At 48.5% G+C, this 14,832-nt stretch overlaps 1 protein-coding gene across 1 annotated transcript in view; it reads left to right on the top strand.

The window, feature by feature from the left end:
• Window positions 1-5,842: 5,842 nt before the first annotated feature.
• Window positions 5,843-14,832, top strand: part of LOC133349747 (histone-lysine N-methyltransferase 2C-like) — a 74,588-nt gene continuing 65,598 nt past the window's right edge. Inside the window, 6 exon segments of the mRNA XM_061563465.1 lie at window positions 5,843-6,139; window positions 8,458-8,552; window positions 10,005-10,114; window positions 11,887-12,049; window positions 12,693-12,864; window positions 14,495-14,609. Of these exon segments, the coding sequence (XP_061419449.1) occupies window positions 11,950-12,049; window positions 12,693-12,864; window positions 14,495-14,609 (387 nt within the window). The 5' untranslated portion in view covers window positions 5,843-6,139; window positions 8,458-8,552; window positions 10,005-10,114; window positions 11,887-11,949.

The raw sequence follows: 14,832 nt of genomic DNA, 5'->3' as shown, positions 1-14,832 counted from the left end.
CGTGGACAAATGCATGTTTGAAGGCGGTAACGAATCCTAATTGCGGGATTTCTGCATGCCCTTGTGTAAGGAGATGCTCCGTCCTCATTTCGATTGTGTAATGCCGTTAGTAACGAGCCCCTGCGTGCGCGTGCAGGTCGCGTCGGAAGGTGCGCCGCGTGTTCGTCATCGACGACGATGACGACGACGATAATGAGGAGGAGGACGACGAGGAGAACAGCGACGAGGAGGCGGAGCAGGAAGGTAACGCGCCGACGACGATGATGGCGGCGACGGCGGCGGTAGCTCCGTCGCTGCCATGACCCACCGCAATGAACAGTCACCAGCCTGCCTACGAGCACTGCGTCGGCTTCCACCACCTTAACCACTGACACCACCGCGATGGATATGACCACCGGTGCAATAATGATTAGCACGGTTGGCTACGTTCAGTGCAAGTGAAGTTCAACATACATACACGCATACGTTACCCCACATTGACCGCCTTTACTATCGCCTCTAAAACCATAACCGCCGTAATTACCATAACCACCATCGCTGCGAACCGCCACCGTCGCTCTTGACGGCGCGGGACGACCGCGTGCGCCAACAAACGCTGACTCCGCCGTTCTGTCGGTCGCGTTTGCCGCAGACGTGAAGCGGAAGCCAGCGGTGGACCGGGCGTCCGTCGTCTTTCTCGGTGCCAAAAACCCCTCGCAGCTGGAGTCCAGGGACGAAGCCGCCGCTCCAAAGAGGTGAGACGCCACCCCCATCGTGGCCGAGCGGCGTCAAGGCCATGCCCCAGCCAGCCCCGGCACAGCTCGGCTGGATGCAGGTTCATCTTCTTGGTTCTTTTGGTAAAGTCACGTAGAATGGAAATAATAAAATAATAAAAATAAAACATAAAAATAATTCTCACGACGTTTCTGAGGACGGCTGCTTGCATTGTGGCCGAAACGTCGTGAGAATTATTTTATTGGTTTCTTTTTATTATTTTATTATTTCCATTCTACGTGACTTTACCGAAAGAACCAAGAAGATGAATCCCTGCAGTCACGAAAGCTTTAACTCGAAATTTGGATGCAGGTTGTTGGGGTGCCACGGTGGCGAGATGTTATCGTTTTCGCCTGATATGCAGGTTTTGAGTCGATCCCGACCCTGACGCCTGTATAAATAAAGTTTGCATGTCTCTCTCCCCCACTGTCATGTGGATTTTTCTACGGGTCCTCAGGCTTTTCCCTCCACATTTAGAATCGACTTGCGTTTATAGTATTTGGCTGCAATAAATTCCCAAATGATAAGCCACTTCGTTGAGTTTACCATTTGTGGCCAGGTTGCTTCTGAAAAAGAGGTCTGTAGCTCAGTGGGCCTTACCTGGTAAAAAAAAATAGTTTTTGCACTGCAGAACCCATGTATCGCTGACATCGCCACACAATGAGTCCGTTGACCCCGCGCCTGGCCCTGCTTGGCCTCGAGCCGGATTTAATTGTCTTTTGTGAGGCCAGAGCTTCACAGTTTGGTTCTGGTTCGGCAAATAGCCAGTGAGTAATACCCAATACCAAGAGGGCACCACGCTGGCAACGGCTCCGATGTGCCAGTGATGAAGGGATATACGTGGCAGGTTCGGTTAGTCTGAAATGTGCCGGTGTCACACAGTTAAAAATGGGTCGTGGCGTTACTTGGGATACTTAATACTTTGTCTTTGTCACTCACGTCAGTGTGGTGATGTGGTGTGCATGTGAACTTGTGTTATTTAGTGATCATTGTTTGGCTCTAATCGGTTACTTAGTCACTGGTGCATGTGTGTAAGTGTTGTTCGGATGTTAGAGATAATATCTAGAACAAAAACTATGTGCCCTACTAAAGAAATAGGGTGTATGTTGAACGTCTTTTGCACTGTACTTAGCCAACCGTGCTAATCGGAGATGCGGGGAAAGGCAATATATATTTTCGGCGAGTCATTGTCAAAAAGCATTACCTTGAATTAGAAATTGTTTGGCTACTGCTCATGATGGGTTGTCTGGCTTGACCACCTAAATGTGACGTTGGTTCTAGATTTGAAGCTTTCGTGACTGCAAGGATTCATATTCTTAGGTTTTTTCGGTAAAGTCACGTAGGTGTGCTGTGACGGTTCCACCTGAAGACGGAAGCTTGTGTTGCCTCCGAAACGTCGTGATTTGTATTTTAGTTTACTTTTATAAATTTTAATTTTTTACCTACGTGACTTTGCCGCAAAAAACCTAAGAATATGTGACGTTGGTGTTGCTCTGCATCTTCAGCCATACGAACGAAGAAGAAGAAGAAAAATCTTAAATCCGTAATCATCATTATAATCACTGCCTTCTTCATCACATTGGAAGACTGACGTTCTGCTTATGCAATTGCCTTTCTTTAGAACTGGTTAAGTTGGATGTAATAACCAAAAAGCAACAAAAAATGTAAAGTCACAAGGTGGTTCAAAAAAAGCAAGTTATGTGAACAAAATTTTTTTTAGGAAAAATATTGAGAGTTTTTTAAAAGTACGCTTTAGCTTTTGAAGCAGTCATGGTCAATGGCTGTGAATATAATAAAATTAAGTCCTTCCAACGGTAACAGAAAATCTGGCTTTGAAATGTAAGTATTCAGTCTGGAGAGTGTGTCGGCTCTCAGCAGAGCTTGATATTCCTGCAGCAGTTTTTAATAGCTGTAGTATTTCATTCGAATGAATAATATATTCAATTTTTTTTTACTATTAATCAAGTCACGAGGTGAAGGAACGTCTTTCTGGAACTCCTGCAGGCACCACAGCGTAATGGAATGCCAGGGAACAGCCTTGAAAGATGACGATAGAATTACAGTATTTAAGAATGTCTCAATACCTGGCCAGGTGGCACAGTGGTTTAGAGCGCATGGCTTATAATCAGAAGGTCACCTGCAGCGGCAATTTATTCAGCATTTTTTAAAATATATATAGTCCTGGTCTAGCCGACGACAGCCTGAGAATGTTAGTTTAGTCTTGGTGGATTTCATTTTGTGATTATTGTTGTCTGGTCGACTAAAGCGATAGAAATGTAGTCCATTCTTTGTTATTAAATGTTTGGTGCATCATTTAACCCCCCCCCCCCAAGCCCACCTTACTAATATTGAGATCAGTCAATCGGTGAATTATTTTATATACACACATTACCATCTTTGGTCTTCCTCTGTGCACTGCATTTTCTAATAACGTTCCTACATGATCTTCGTCTATGTCGTGCGTCATCATTGGGGTTCTCGTTGCCTTTGTCTTGTCAGCGTTGTGCTCTGGTCTCTGCTGGGCAGCAGCCGTAGTCATCGTCACGCTCATTGATTTCCGACCACTCGCGGTCATCGTTTAACGAAAATAAAACCAAAAAACTCGTTGACAAATATTTTTGTCACTGTCATCGTTAACAAATCTAACGCTGGTCACACGTTCAAATGACTGGCTCTTTCATATCATCCCTACTGTGTTCAACCACCACACACCGCAGGTCACAACACCGCGCTTCCTGCTTATTCTCCCACACTGCCCCACTTTGGGATCGAATCCCATTGTCTCTCTTTCCCCAAGCTCTTTTAATAACTTTTCTCAATTGAAGAAACCAGTTTTTTATATCTCTTGCTACTTTGATTGTGCTTGTTTGTAGCTGGCCGCTTGCTGTTTTAATACTCGAATGGTAAACGTTGTGCGTTTTACTCTCCAACACAATTAAAACAAAAACAAGTGGTTGACGAATATTTTTGGTCACTAATATCGTTAACAAATCTAACGCTGGTCGCACGTTCAAATGACACGTTTTGTTTGTGTGGCTGTGTCGTATGGTGGCTGTTTTAATGACACATTCATATGTACGTGATCTAACCAAAAACCTCTATTATGGATAATATTGGTCGCGAAAGCCTACGAGTTAATTTGTTGTTTTGAACCTGTGCTCTGCAACTGTGTTTCGGAATTTAAAAAATCCCTGCCCAGAGGTCAACTCAGCCGATCGTCACCACTCGGTAGTCCATGACATGAAAACCTCTTTGGAATTCAACAGCCATTATCCTAATGATAACTTGTCTCTGTCATGGGAATGCTGTTTTATTCCTGCTCTATGATGGGGGGGGGGGGGGTACAGAGATGAGGTCGATGAAATGGCAATGAATGCTCCCCCATTCGTGAGTGTGCGAGTGGCGCGTGAGTGAGTGAGAAATTATTCGTCGCTAGGCGTTGTTCCTTAGAGTTTGGCAGGGAGTGGGTTTACTGCGTGCCAATCAGCCGAAACGTGTTTACAAATTCGCAGTCCTCAGACCTGTCCTAGGCTCTATTAAGTGACACACAAAGATGTATAGTAATGTTTTTTTATTATTGTACAATCATTTGCATTGGTGCCATAGCCATTGAACTCGCAGCATTTTGGCATAGGATGTATGTAGGTATGTCAAACTTATTTCACACCGTACATAGCCAACAGTGCTAATACAAAAAGCAGTTCTTTAACACAAGTTGGGCTCGCCGTCCTCATTTGAACCCAGCATGTGCTCAGCATTCAAAGTTTCTCGTAATTTTTTTTAACCATTATTAACTCCTTCTACCTGTGGGATTTAGAAAAAGAAAAGTTACGTTTTCAAGTGCTGTAAAATAATTCTGTTCACTCATGTGACTTTATTCTTGACAACGGTGTAAACAATTCAAAAGAAATTGCATTCATGAGAGAGCTACTGCTCAGTCTTGCGAATAATATATGGTAGGCATGGCTGTTGGCTGGTCTGGTGCTGCAGATGAACTTGGGTTGAAATGCTGGGAGCCAAAGCTGAATGCAACCCAAAGGTCATAAAGAGAAAAAAGAATGAACAATAGTCCGTTTCACTGGCAAAGAAACAAAATCACATGTCGGTTCATCTCGCCAAAGGGCCTTCTGGACTAATGTTTATTCCAAAAACATTTATCTTAAGCAGGCAAACCCTGGAGCGGTTTCAACTTTCCTAATCACTTCGGGTCAATGTGTCGTCTTGAAGAAAAACATAAATGTAACCCCTGCGTTGCCTGTTGACACCATGAGTGTTATTGTGGGTAAGAGCCAACGGTCTGCGACCCCGATTCCATCTCCATTTAATGCTGTCCTTTATTCAACCAGGTGACATCTGGTTGATATTGGTTTTCATTGGCAAGCAATGACTGGTTGACTGCAATTGTTAAGCTTATTTATTAGCTTATGGATGAGAAAAAATGGAACTAAAGTTGAACAAGCATGATGGCAAGAAAGGGAAAAGCTCTTAAGAGAGCCGTTTATTTACATTGCTTTCAAATTAAACACACGCTGTACACGTAGCCTGATGGAACGGGCAAAAATGTGTAAGCGGAACAGAATGAAGGAAAAAGGTGGTGGTAAAAACAGCACACGAAGTAATGAATTCCTGAATTGAATTCCGACGTACACTTGTCACAGTTGATCGAGTCATTGGGAGATTGAATTGTTACGTGCCCGTTGGTAACGGTGATGGCAACACGACCATGACAATGACAAAGATTGGCACCTGGCCATGTTTTTACGATTTAACCATCGGCATGCGTGTAATCCCTGATGTAAGTTTATTATCCTTGGCGCTTGCCCAGAGCATCCAGAGATTCCACGCGAGTGTTGTTTTGCGGGGCACTCTTCCGTAAGTGGTGACCACATATAACAATGATGGACTGCCCTGTAGGAAGACGACGACGGTGACGACGCCGACGGTCGTGGTGATGAGGAGCGGCGTGTGTGCCGTGCGCAGCCCGACGGATGAGCGCTGCGTCTTCTGCAACCGCGACGAGCAGAGCTCGCTGGGCCAGGGAGAGCTCAAGCGCTTCAACGCCACCCCGGGGCTGCTGACGCCTGTGCACTACCCGACGCAGAAGGGCGCGGGTGCCATGCACCGGTGGTGCCGCCACCGGTGTCGCTGCCGGGGCCGCCGGCACCGCCACGGCCACCGCCACCGTCACCGCCACGACCACCGCAACGAGCACTGCCGGAGCAAGCGCCGTGGCCCCTGTCTCTGCTGCTGTCTCCTCCGCTGGTGGTGCCACCGACGCCGCCAGCACCGCCACCGCTAGTCTTGCCGTTGCGCCGCCTAGGAGGCCTTCGCAGCCAGCGCCGGCGCCTTCGGCGAGTGTGCCGCTCATCAGCAAACCAAGGGACAGGTGAGGGGACTGCCACTAGATTTGTAGCTAGTTTTGTCGTTGTGTTAAATTATTTTATGATTGCACTTTCAGTGCGGTGTGGCAAGAAGCAAGTCTCAAAGTGAGCAGTGCATCACCTTGCATCCCAGCCACACTGGAGGCACAGCTTTATTGGTTGTTCCGAAAATGGTCTCGTCTGGCACTAAGCAAGTTTTACTTTTTTTTACTCTGAGCAACAAACAAAATTTAACGTCATATTTTTGGTTTGTGCTGTCCGAGACCATCAATTTTCGCTTATTTTGAGGACTTGGTTTATTCGAGAGTAGCTGCTCATATTTGCATTTCCAGCTCGGTGCTTTGACGTGGTGGTAGCGTCTTGAACGGTGGCTTTGCTGGCTTGGAGGGCAAATTTATTGGCCGTGTCAAGAGACACTGAGCCGGCACTGCTGAGAATGCTGGGTGTTTAAGCCCTGGGGACCCTGGCTGTCGAAGGGCGCATCATTGTTGTTTCAAAAGCCAACCACTGACTATGTAAACTAGCTCGGTGGCAAGTGCGCTCACACACCGGCTATTCCCGGCCAAGCGTATAACGTCAATAATAATAAACGTCATAATTACTGGGCAGTTAATGGTCACGTGCTTTACCTATAACAGCAGCGTGCGCTGAAGGTTTTGGGTGTAACTCGATGCCTGCAGTTGGCTCTCGGCTTAGGTTCGATGGGCTGTTTTGGTTGGAGAGAGGCCAAGCATGCCAAGAGTGTTCGTCCGCTGCGTATATGCGTGCGTATACTTATGTGTGGGGGGTGTGTGCGTATGTGGCTGTGCCTGCGTGCTTGTACTTGTGTGTGTGGGGGGGGTATGCGTGTGTACATACTATTGTAGCAGTGCCTTTGCTAATTTTTGTTGGCACAATGCGTGTGGGTGTACGTGTGAATGTGTGTGCGCGGACATACCTGGGGAGCGGTTAGCTTAGTCATGGTTAGCACACAGTGCTACAAACCCGACAACCCAAGTTCCAATTCCTGGCCGCAGCTGACATCAGTGCCATATGTATATGATTTGATCCTGGGCCTCTACCCTAGTACGACTCAGCTTTAAATGAGTAGCTGGTGGGGTGTGCTAACATCAGCACTCGGGATACAAAGGCGGATAGTTGTGACGCTGCCCACCCCACCCCATCAAGCGCCGTGCCAGTCTTGATAGGCGCTCGCCAACAGCACTGGCACCAACAGTCAGTTCAGGCTAAAGGCAGATCGTTGTCTTTGGGCATACGTGTCGGGAGAGCTGTCACAGTGGATAATGTCAGCGCCATTCGCTACGATCCCAAATAATCTGGGTACGATTTCTGGCCATGATGCACATCAGGCTTGGGGCTCCGTGAGGTTGACTTAACCTGAAATAAAAAGCTGGTATGTTGTGTGTGCCCACATCACATCAGCACTAAATTAGACAAAGGTGCGGCTACAAGTGTGTGACTGGCCACACCAACAACGCATGCATCTTGTAGCCGTTATACAGTAACTATTCATCGCTTCATGAGTTAACATATATATTCACACACTCGCAATATAATTGTCAATTCGTACTGTTAATTTAGTTTTGCACACCATGTATATATTGGCTTCACGTAACCTCTGCTGCCACAAGAGGCCACTACATTTATCACAATAGAAGAGAATACACAATTTATACTTAAATTGAATTGCAACCCTACATTTTTCCAGCTCATCAAATCACAAGGATGGAGGAATCATGACACCTCTACTAACCACCTTACTAAGAGCACGAGATTCATAAATGTTATTACGATAATTATACATCTCAAAGACTTCACAGAAAATGAGTTATATTGTGTGTTGGAAGCACACAAGACCATAAAGGATATGTGGTCATCGGTGTGGCTGTCCACTGGACTTCTTTCACATTAAAATTCAGCAATTCTCCTTGGTGCCACTGCAGCGAGCATAGAGACAGTTTTGGGGCTGGCACGTGGGAGAGTACAATCAATAAATGAATCGACGTGCATTTGCGAGTCATACTGCACGCATATGAAGAGCCATGCAACATGGTTACGCAGCCGCTGAAGAAGCTCTGCACTCGCAGCGTTTGCCTGCTCCTCGTTTTAATAAGGCTTCACGTGTATTTTTGTTGCCCCCTTCTGCTGTTGCTGCTGTTTGCTGCTGCTGCTGTTTGCTGCTGCTGCTGTTTGCTGCTGTTTGCTGCTGCTGCTGTTTGCTGCTGTTGCTGCTGCTGTTTGCTGCTGCTGCTCGCTGCTGCTGCTGTTGCTGCTGTTTGCTGCTGCTGCTGTTTGCTGCTGCTGCTGTTTGCTGCTGCTGTAGCCGAACGCCGGCACAGGCGCTCAGTGCCCTTGAGGAGCTGCAGCGCGTGGGACTTCCGGATGATGTCGCCATCCGGGACCTGCTCAAGCCCACGGGTAATGACACATCATCGTACGTTCGCGTGTGACTTGGAGAGGCCACAGCAGAAGAAAATGAATATCTCCTTCATGTTTGTAGATACCTGCCCAGGCTGGGTGTGTGTGTGTGCGATAGTGTAGCTGTTAGCACACTGCCTTACAAATCCGGCATCCCGAGTTTGATTCCCGCTCGCGGTCAAACCCCATGACTATTATCTAATCCGCTCATGGGCCTCACCTCCGTCGACTTACCTGGTGAAGTGTGTAAACATCGCCACTGGGCAGACAAGGACGACCGGGCATGGTGCTGGCCACCCACCCCCTCGTGTGCCATGCCGGACTTCATTGGTGCTCCCTAACAGCCCTTGCCCCAACAGTGTGTTTTGGCTCTATGGGGGACCTTTGTTTGTCTCACTGTCAATTTGATACCAATTTGATATTTCATTTGTGAGAAAAATAATACAATTGAAATGTGAACGAGCGGTGCGTAGGTTTTTTAGCGGTTTGTGCTGGACGGGCCCCTCTGAAGTATTCTCGCGTAGCACGGCGCGGTGTTGGGCACGATGACCGGTATTTCACTCCATGTGCTGCGAGCTTCAGGAAATGAAAAGGAGCTTTTTTTGAACCCCCGTGAAAAACAATCGGTGCACTCTTGAAACTCATGGTTGTGTTACTTAGCTAATTGTTTTTCTTTCCAACACTAAACAGCTCTTACCTTGCAGCTGCATATCTAGGCTCTGTTTCCATGTTCTCTGAATTGAGTTTCAAGCCCTGTTAATGAATAAAGACAGCGTAGGTTACCTATCAGCAAGACCAAAGTTAATATTATTCTGTTTCATATTCTTGTAATAGCCAGCTTCTCTTACATAATTTTTTTTAGAAAATCTAATTGCCTTGAATTAGTTGTCCTTTACTGTTGCACTTGGACAGCATTTGAGTTTGTTTCACAAATTCCCATCAGCAAGCTTTCACCTGTCCATGAATTATCACCGGAGTCAGCATTGTGACCTCTCGTCAGCGAGCCATTACACTGCGGGTGTATCCATTGGCCTCCATTCACCGAGCCGCTCGCCACTTCATCGGTCACGCCTGCGTTTATTCACCGCCGTGACTTCATCAGCGACTTTTCACTTTTACCATCGCTGACAACCGAATCTGTCCATTTGGGGTCCTCCCATTACGAGCGAGCTTACTCCAGTCCACATGGCCTGGCGACGGCTTACGGCATCACCATCGCTTTGTAACGCCTCGCGGTCATGTTGTGGCGTCGCGCCGCGTGCCACATGGCGTCGCGGTTGCATGGCAACGCCTCGTGGTCATGTCATGGCGACGCGCCGCGTGCCACACTTCGTCGCCGTCGCTTGGTAACGACTCGCGGTCGTGTCGTTGCGTCGCGACGCGGGCCACACGGCGTCGCTTAGTAACGGCTCACGAACGTGTTGTGGCGTCGCGACGCGTGTCCTTGCGTAGGCCACTGCTGGGCGCACCACTGCTGCGCCGCCTGGTCGGAGGGCGTGTGCCTCTCCCCCGAGCTCGAGCTCATCAACGTGGACCGCGCCGTGCTGGCCGCCGTGAAGCAGGTGACAGATGCTCAAGACTCAACGCCGGTTCTGTGACCGGCACAACCACGCACCGTCACGTTGACGCCGGCACACCTGACGCCAGTGCCCTTGACACTGGCGGCTGAGCACAGGCACCGCTGAACCGCGTACATTGACCAAATATGCTGACACTGGAGCCCTATCGATGTGCAGTATTGCTGGCAACGTAACCCTTACCTGAAACCCCACACCAAGACATCGCAGACTCCAGACACTGCCGTGTGACACACTTGACAGCGCATGCTGAGACCGGCGTGCACTTTTGTGTGGGACAAAGAGCATCGTCCTCATTCTGCACTTTTAAAACAATCACAGCACCCAAAGCTACGGTGCACTTCACCAGTGAGATCTTATACTCTCTACACCTGACTTGGTTTTCGTTGGCTCGGCTAAAGTAAAAGCCGCAGTGATGTGGCTGTCTTCAGAAAGGAATTGGCCTCACGTGAGTCGTGTTATGTGTTGTGTGTGGGGAGCGGTAGTGTAGCAGTTAGCGCGCTGCGCTATGAACCCGGCGACCCAGCTAACACCAGTGACGATTATTTGATCCTGTTTTGGGCCTCCCCTAGGTCGACTCAGCCTCAAATGAGTACCTGGTGTGGTGTGTAAACATCGCCACTGGGGAGACAAAGGCGGTCAGGCATGGTGCTGGCCACCCACCCCCTCGTGTACTGTTCCGGCCTTCATAGGTGCTCACTAACAGCACTTGCCCCTATAGTCTGTTAAGGCTTTACGGGGCATATTATTTGCGTGTGGAATTGGCCACAAATCCACCATTATGTATTTATAGGTGCTCACAAAACAGCTTCGGATTGGATTGAGGCGTGTGTTTTTTTTCCCGAAAATTATCCAGGTGGCAACAATGGGATGATACCCTATTGCATAATTTGGCTTATTTCAGCTCGGAGAAATAAAATATGTGGTTGATTGCCATGTCACAATCACTCCTATAGCTGCAGGTCACGCGAGTAAGGCATCGCTAGCACTCCTGGTGTGGATAAAAGGCAATTGAAGAAACTTCATAAGTAGTTCTCGCATATCTCCTTCCAGTGGCCATTTTCTAACTTTGTATGACAATACCCTGCATCTCTATGAGAGTTCCAAATTGGAAATATATTCTTTTCATGGCATCGCAAAGCACAGAGAGTACAGTTATAATGCAACTGTCTTTTTAATGCCAGGTTTCTTCTCTCATTGAGTAGTGGTGTGTGCTGGTGAAGGGAATGCACAAATGCTTTGAACCCTAACCCGGTCCCCGAGGCGAGGGTTTAACGATGAGTCGAGTGACACGGGTGTCATTACCAAACACCTGCAATTTTTGCAGCCTTTGCTTTCACCATCTTCAACGGTGCCTGAGTCAGGAGCACATCGTGCGAAAAAAGCTTCCTTCGCAATACCGGAATAGGGGAGAGCTACATGGGAATACATCGTCTTGAGTGGTGTACGATGATGCAACTGGCAAAAATCCGGGACATCATATATATAAATATACACCGTGCAATGCTATAATCTTCATACCTTTTGGGATTCTTGAGGTGAATTATTATTGCCCGAGGCTTATAGAGCAAAGACTAATTACTGAGATTCAAAATATATCAGTAGTGGCATAAGCCGTGGGAAACCATCTCGTGTATTTTTTTAAATGATACCTTTGTACATTTTTTACGTAAAGTTACTGCCTTAACAGGACTTAAGCCAGCAGCCAGCGTTGCCCTAACACCCCCCTCCGCCCCCCCCCCCATCGTCTCGAGTAGCGCTGCCAGCATTGCCGCCGTCTGGGTGCCACCGTCAAGTGCTGGGTGGAGAGCTGCTCGCACATGTACCACTACCCGTGCGCCGCCGTGGCCGGCACCTTCCAGGACATCCGCTCCCTCGCGCTTCTCTGCCCCGACCACGTTCACCAGGCCGTGACCATTGGTGAGCGGTCCGAAAGTGTTGCCCCGCTCAGACGTGCTTCTATGGCGTCCACTTCCACGGTCCTTTCTCTTTAACTCAAAAGGGCAGCCCCGTAGCACAATCGGCTTTAAAATTGGGGAGCTTCGAATGGACAGAGTGAGTCATAATAAAGGTATTTCTTATAAAGGAAACACATGCGATTTAACTGATTAATAATCTACAGTACTATTTTATTACAATGAACTTCTCCGCCTCTGATCTCTGTATCTGATGGGTTCAGGGTGACGTCATCTTGCTCTATTTAACAGGTGGATTGCTTCACTATTTTGGCAAATCGACCGATGATGCTGGACGTAATTACCAGCGAAACGTCGTACTACTCAAACTGTAAATGTTGTGGATTTACTCTCCAGCACACCGGTGGGCTGAAGTAGTAACTAATTGGCGCGTGACAAACCTTACTGGCTGTGTCGGGTGGTGGAGGGTTACGACACATATCCTACGCGATCTAACACAAAAAAACCTTTTCAATAACATTGGTCGCGAAAGCCTAAGTGATTAACGGATAGAGGGAGCTCTGTCTCGTACATGAAGAGCAGTAATCTAATCTCGGTGGAACCTTGTGCGCGCGCGCGTGCGTTGCCGTGTTTGTGCCTGTGTGCAGCGGGCGAGGAGGCAAACTGCGTGGTGTGCGACCAGCCGGGCGAGCTGCACAATCAGCTGTTCTGCACCAGCTGCGGGCAGCACTACCACGGCCGCTGCCTCGAGATCGCGCCCAGCACCGCCATCCGCGCCGGTTGGCAGTGCCCAGAGTGCAAGATATGCCAGACCTGCAGGTCCGCACACTCACACGCTCACACGCACGCACACATGTAGGAATGTGGGCGTGCGAGCACACGTGTGGGGGAGAGGTAGCGCAGCGGTTAGCCCGCTGTATTATGAGCCCGGCATCCGAGTTCCATCCCCGCTCACGGCTACCAACAGCAGTGATGATTATCTGAGCCGGTCCTGGGCCTCTCCTAGGTCGACTCAGCCTCAAGTGAGTACCTGGTACGATGTATCAAAATTTCCACTGTGGAGACAAAGGTGGCCGGGCGTGGTGCTGGCCACCCCCCACCCCCTCGTGTGTCGTGCCGGTCTTCATAGGTGGTCGCTAACAGCACTAGCCCCAACAATATGAATAGACTACACGGGTATCTTTAGGCTTTGTTACGGAGCTTTGTGCAATGGCGAGTGCATTTGCTATAATCGTCGCATCAACCTCCCGACACCACAGCACTTCACTCCGTATTGGCGAATCGATGCTGTCGTTACGTGCGCGTCAGCTGAGTCAACTACGTTTTGATCCGTCGGTGATAGGCGGTCAATGTGTTATGTTACTTTCCCAATTTTTATTTTTAAACCGCGATATCGAGATTTTTAATCTTTTTTAGTTTGTGTATATATCTAAAGCCTTTAGTGCTAGTGATTTCATTTTAACCCCGAGAACAACTATGCGTCGGCAACTGTTAATCCAGTGTCACATTCACAGCAAATCAGAAATGTATGTTAATGCAAATGACGGTCAAGGTCAAGACGCGAATGGGTTATCACGGCCAATGTTATTGATGCTAGCACTACATCTTCCTTGTCTTCGAAGATCCAATCGCCTGCCCTCCTTGTGGACATCATTGTTGTGAGGCGCCTGAGTGGTGGTTAGTGTTGTGCTGTCCCATTTTGTAATTCAGCCACGGTCGGCAGAGGATCCTCTCAGTCCACTGGCATGTACAGCCAGTATGTGAGTTCTCCTAGATAACAGCTTCGTAAAAAAACACTCGATCAATCCACTGCGGAATGAAGGCCTCCACACATCGTCACCATCACTCACAGTATCGCGATGTCCACGGTCCATTTAGCTCCTGCAAACGAGCAAATGTCATTGCTTCCTCGCCAAGGTGGTCTCTCCTTTGGCTGCCATTTCATCGCCAGTCTCGTCCGTCGGCCGTCATCCCTTCCAGCAACACATCTTGCCCACTTTAATCACGATGCAATGTCTCTTCGTTGCATTTGGACAAATATAGAAAGGCAGGGAAAATAATGGGGAAGAAATGCACGCCTGGGAATTAAACTGAGACACAGAAAGAGCAACGCACGCATCGGAGAACAAATCATATCATCGCTGAAGACACATGACTGTCTCAAGGGCTAGTTGCACCCCCAACAGACAACGGTGTAGTAGGAGGGATACAATGTAATCGTAAAATTACCCAAGGCAGATTAGCCTCAAGGAAGCCAATGACATCGATAGATACGGGCAGAGCAGTGGCTCCTACTTGGCGCTCTACCAGCCACCGCACCTCCGATTCGCACGGTTGGCTACGTGCGGTGCGAAAGAAGTTCAACATACATACATACATGCACCACACATCGTGCGGCATGAGTTTCGCGACGTTAAGAGTGAGTGCAACGCTGCGGTTGTGAGTACAGGCAGCCGGGCGATGACAGCAAGATGCTGGTGTGCGACGCCTGCGACAAGGGCTTTCACACGTACTGCCTGCGACCCGCCATGCAGTCCATTCCCAAGAACACGTGGAAGTGCAAGGTGGGTAGCTGGGGCACGCACACGCTTGCGCGCATGGGTGTGAACACGCACGACACCCACACGTGCGATCCCTTTTTTCCACCCCGCTTATTTACCCAGGAAAGTCTCGGCGAGCCTCAAGACTCCTTGAGCAGGAGGCTCCTGCCAAGATTTATCAGTAGGGGGGCAATGCTGCTGCCGTGTGTGATCCCAATTGAGAAATTTGCAGGTAATAGTTTGGCCA

This window comes from Lethenteron reissneri, chromosome 31, assembly GCF_015708825.2.
Source record: "Lethenteron reissneri isolate LAM-NWPU_2019-01 chromosome 31, ASM1570882v1, whole genome shotgun sequence".
Classification (NCBI taxonomy): Eukaryota; Metazoa; Chordata; class Hyperoartia; order Petromyzontiformes; family Petromyzontidae; genus Lethenteron; species Lethenteron reissneri.
Note: the sequence above shows the minus strand (reverse complement) of the source record. Positions and strands in the feature narration are given on the sequence as shown.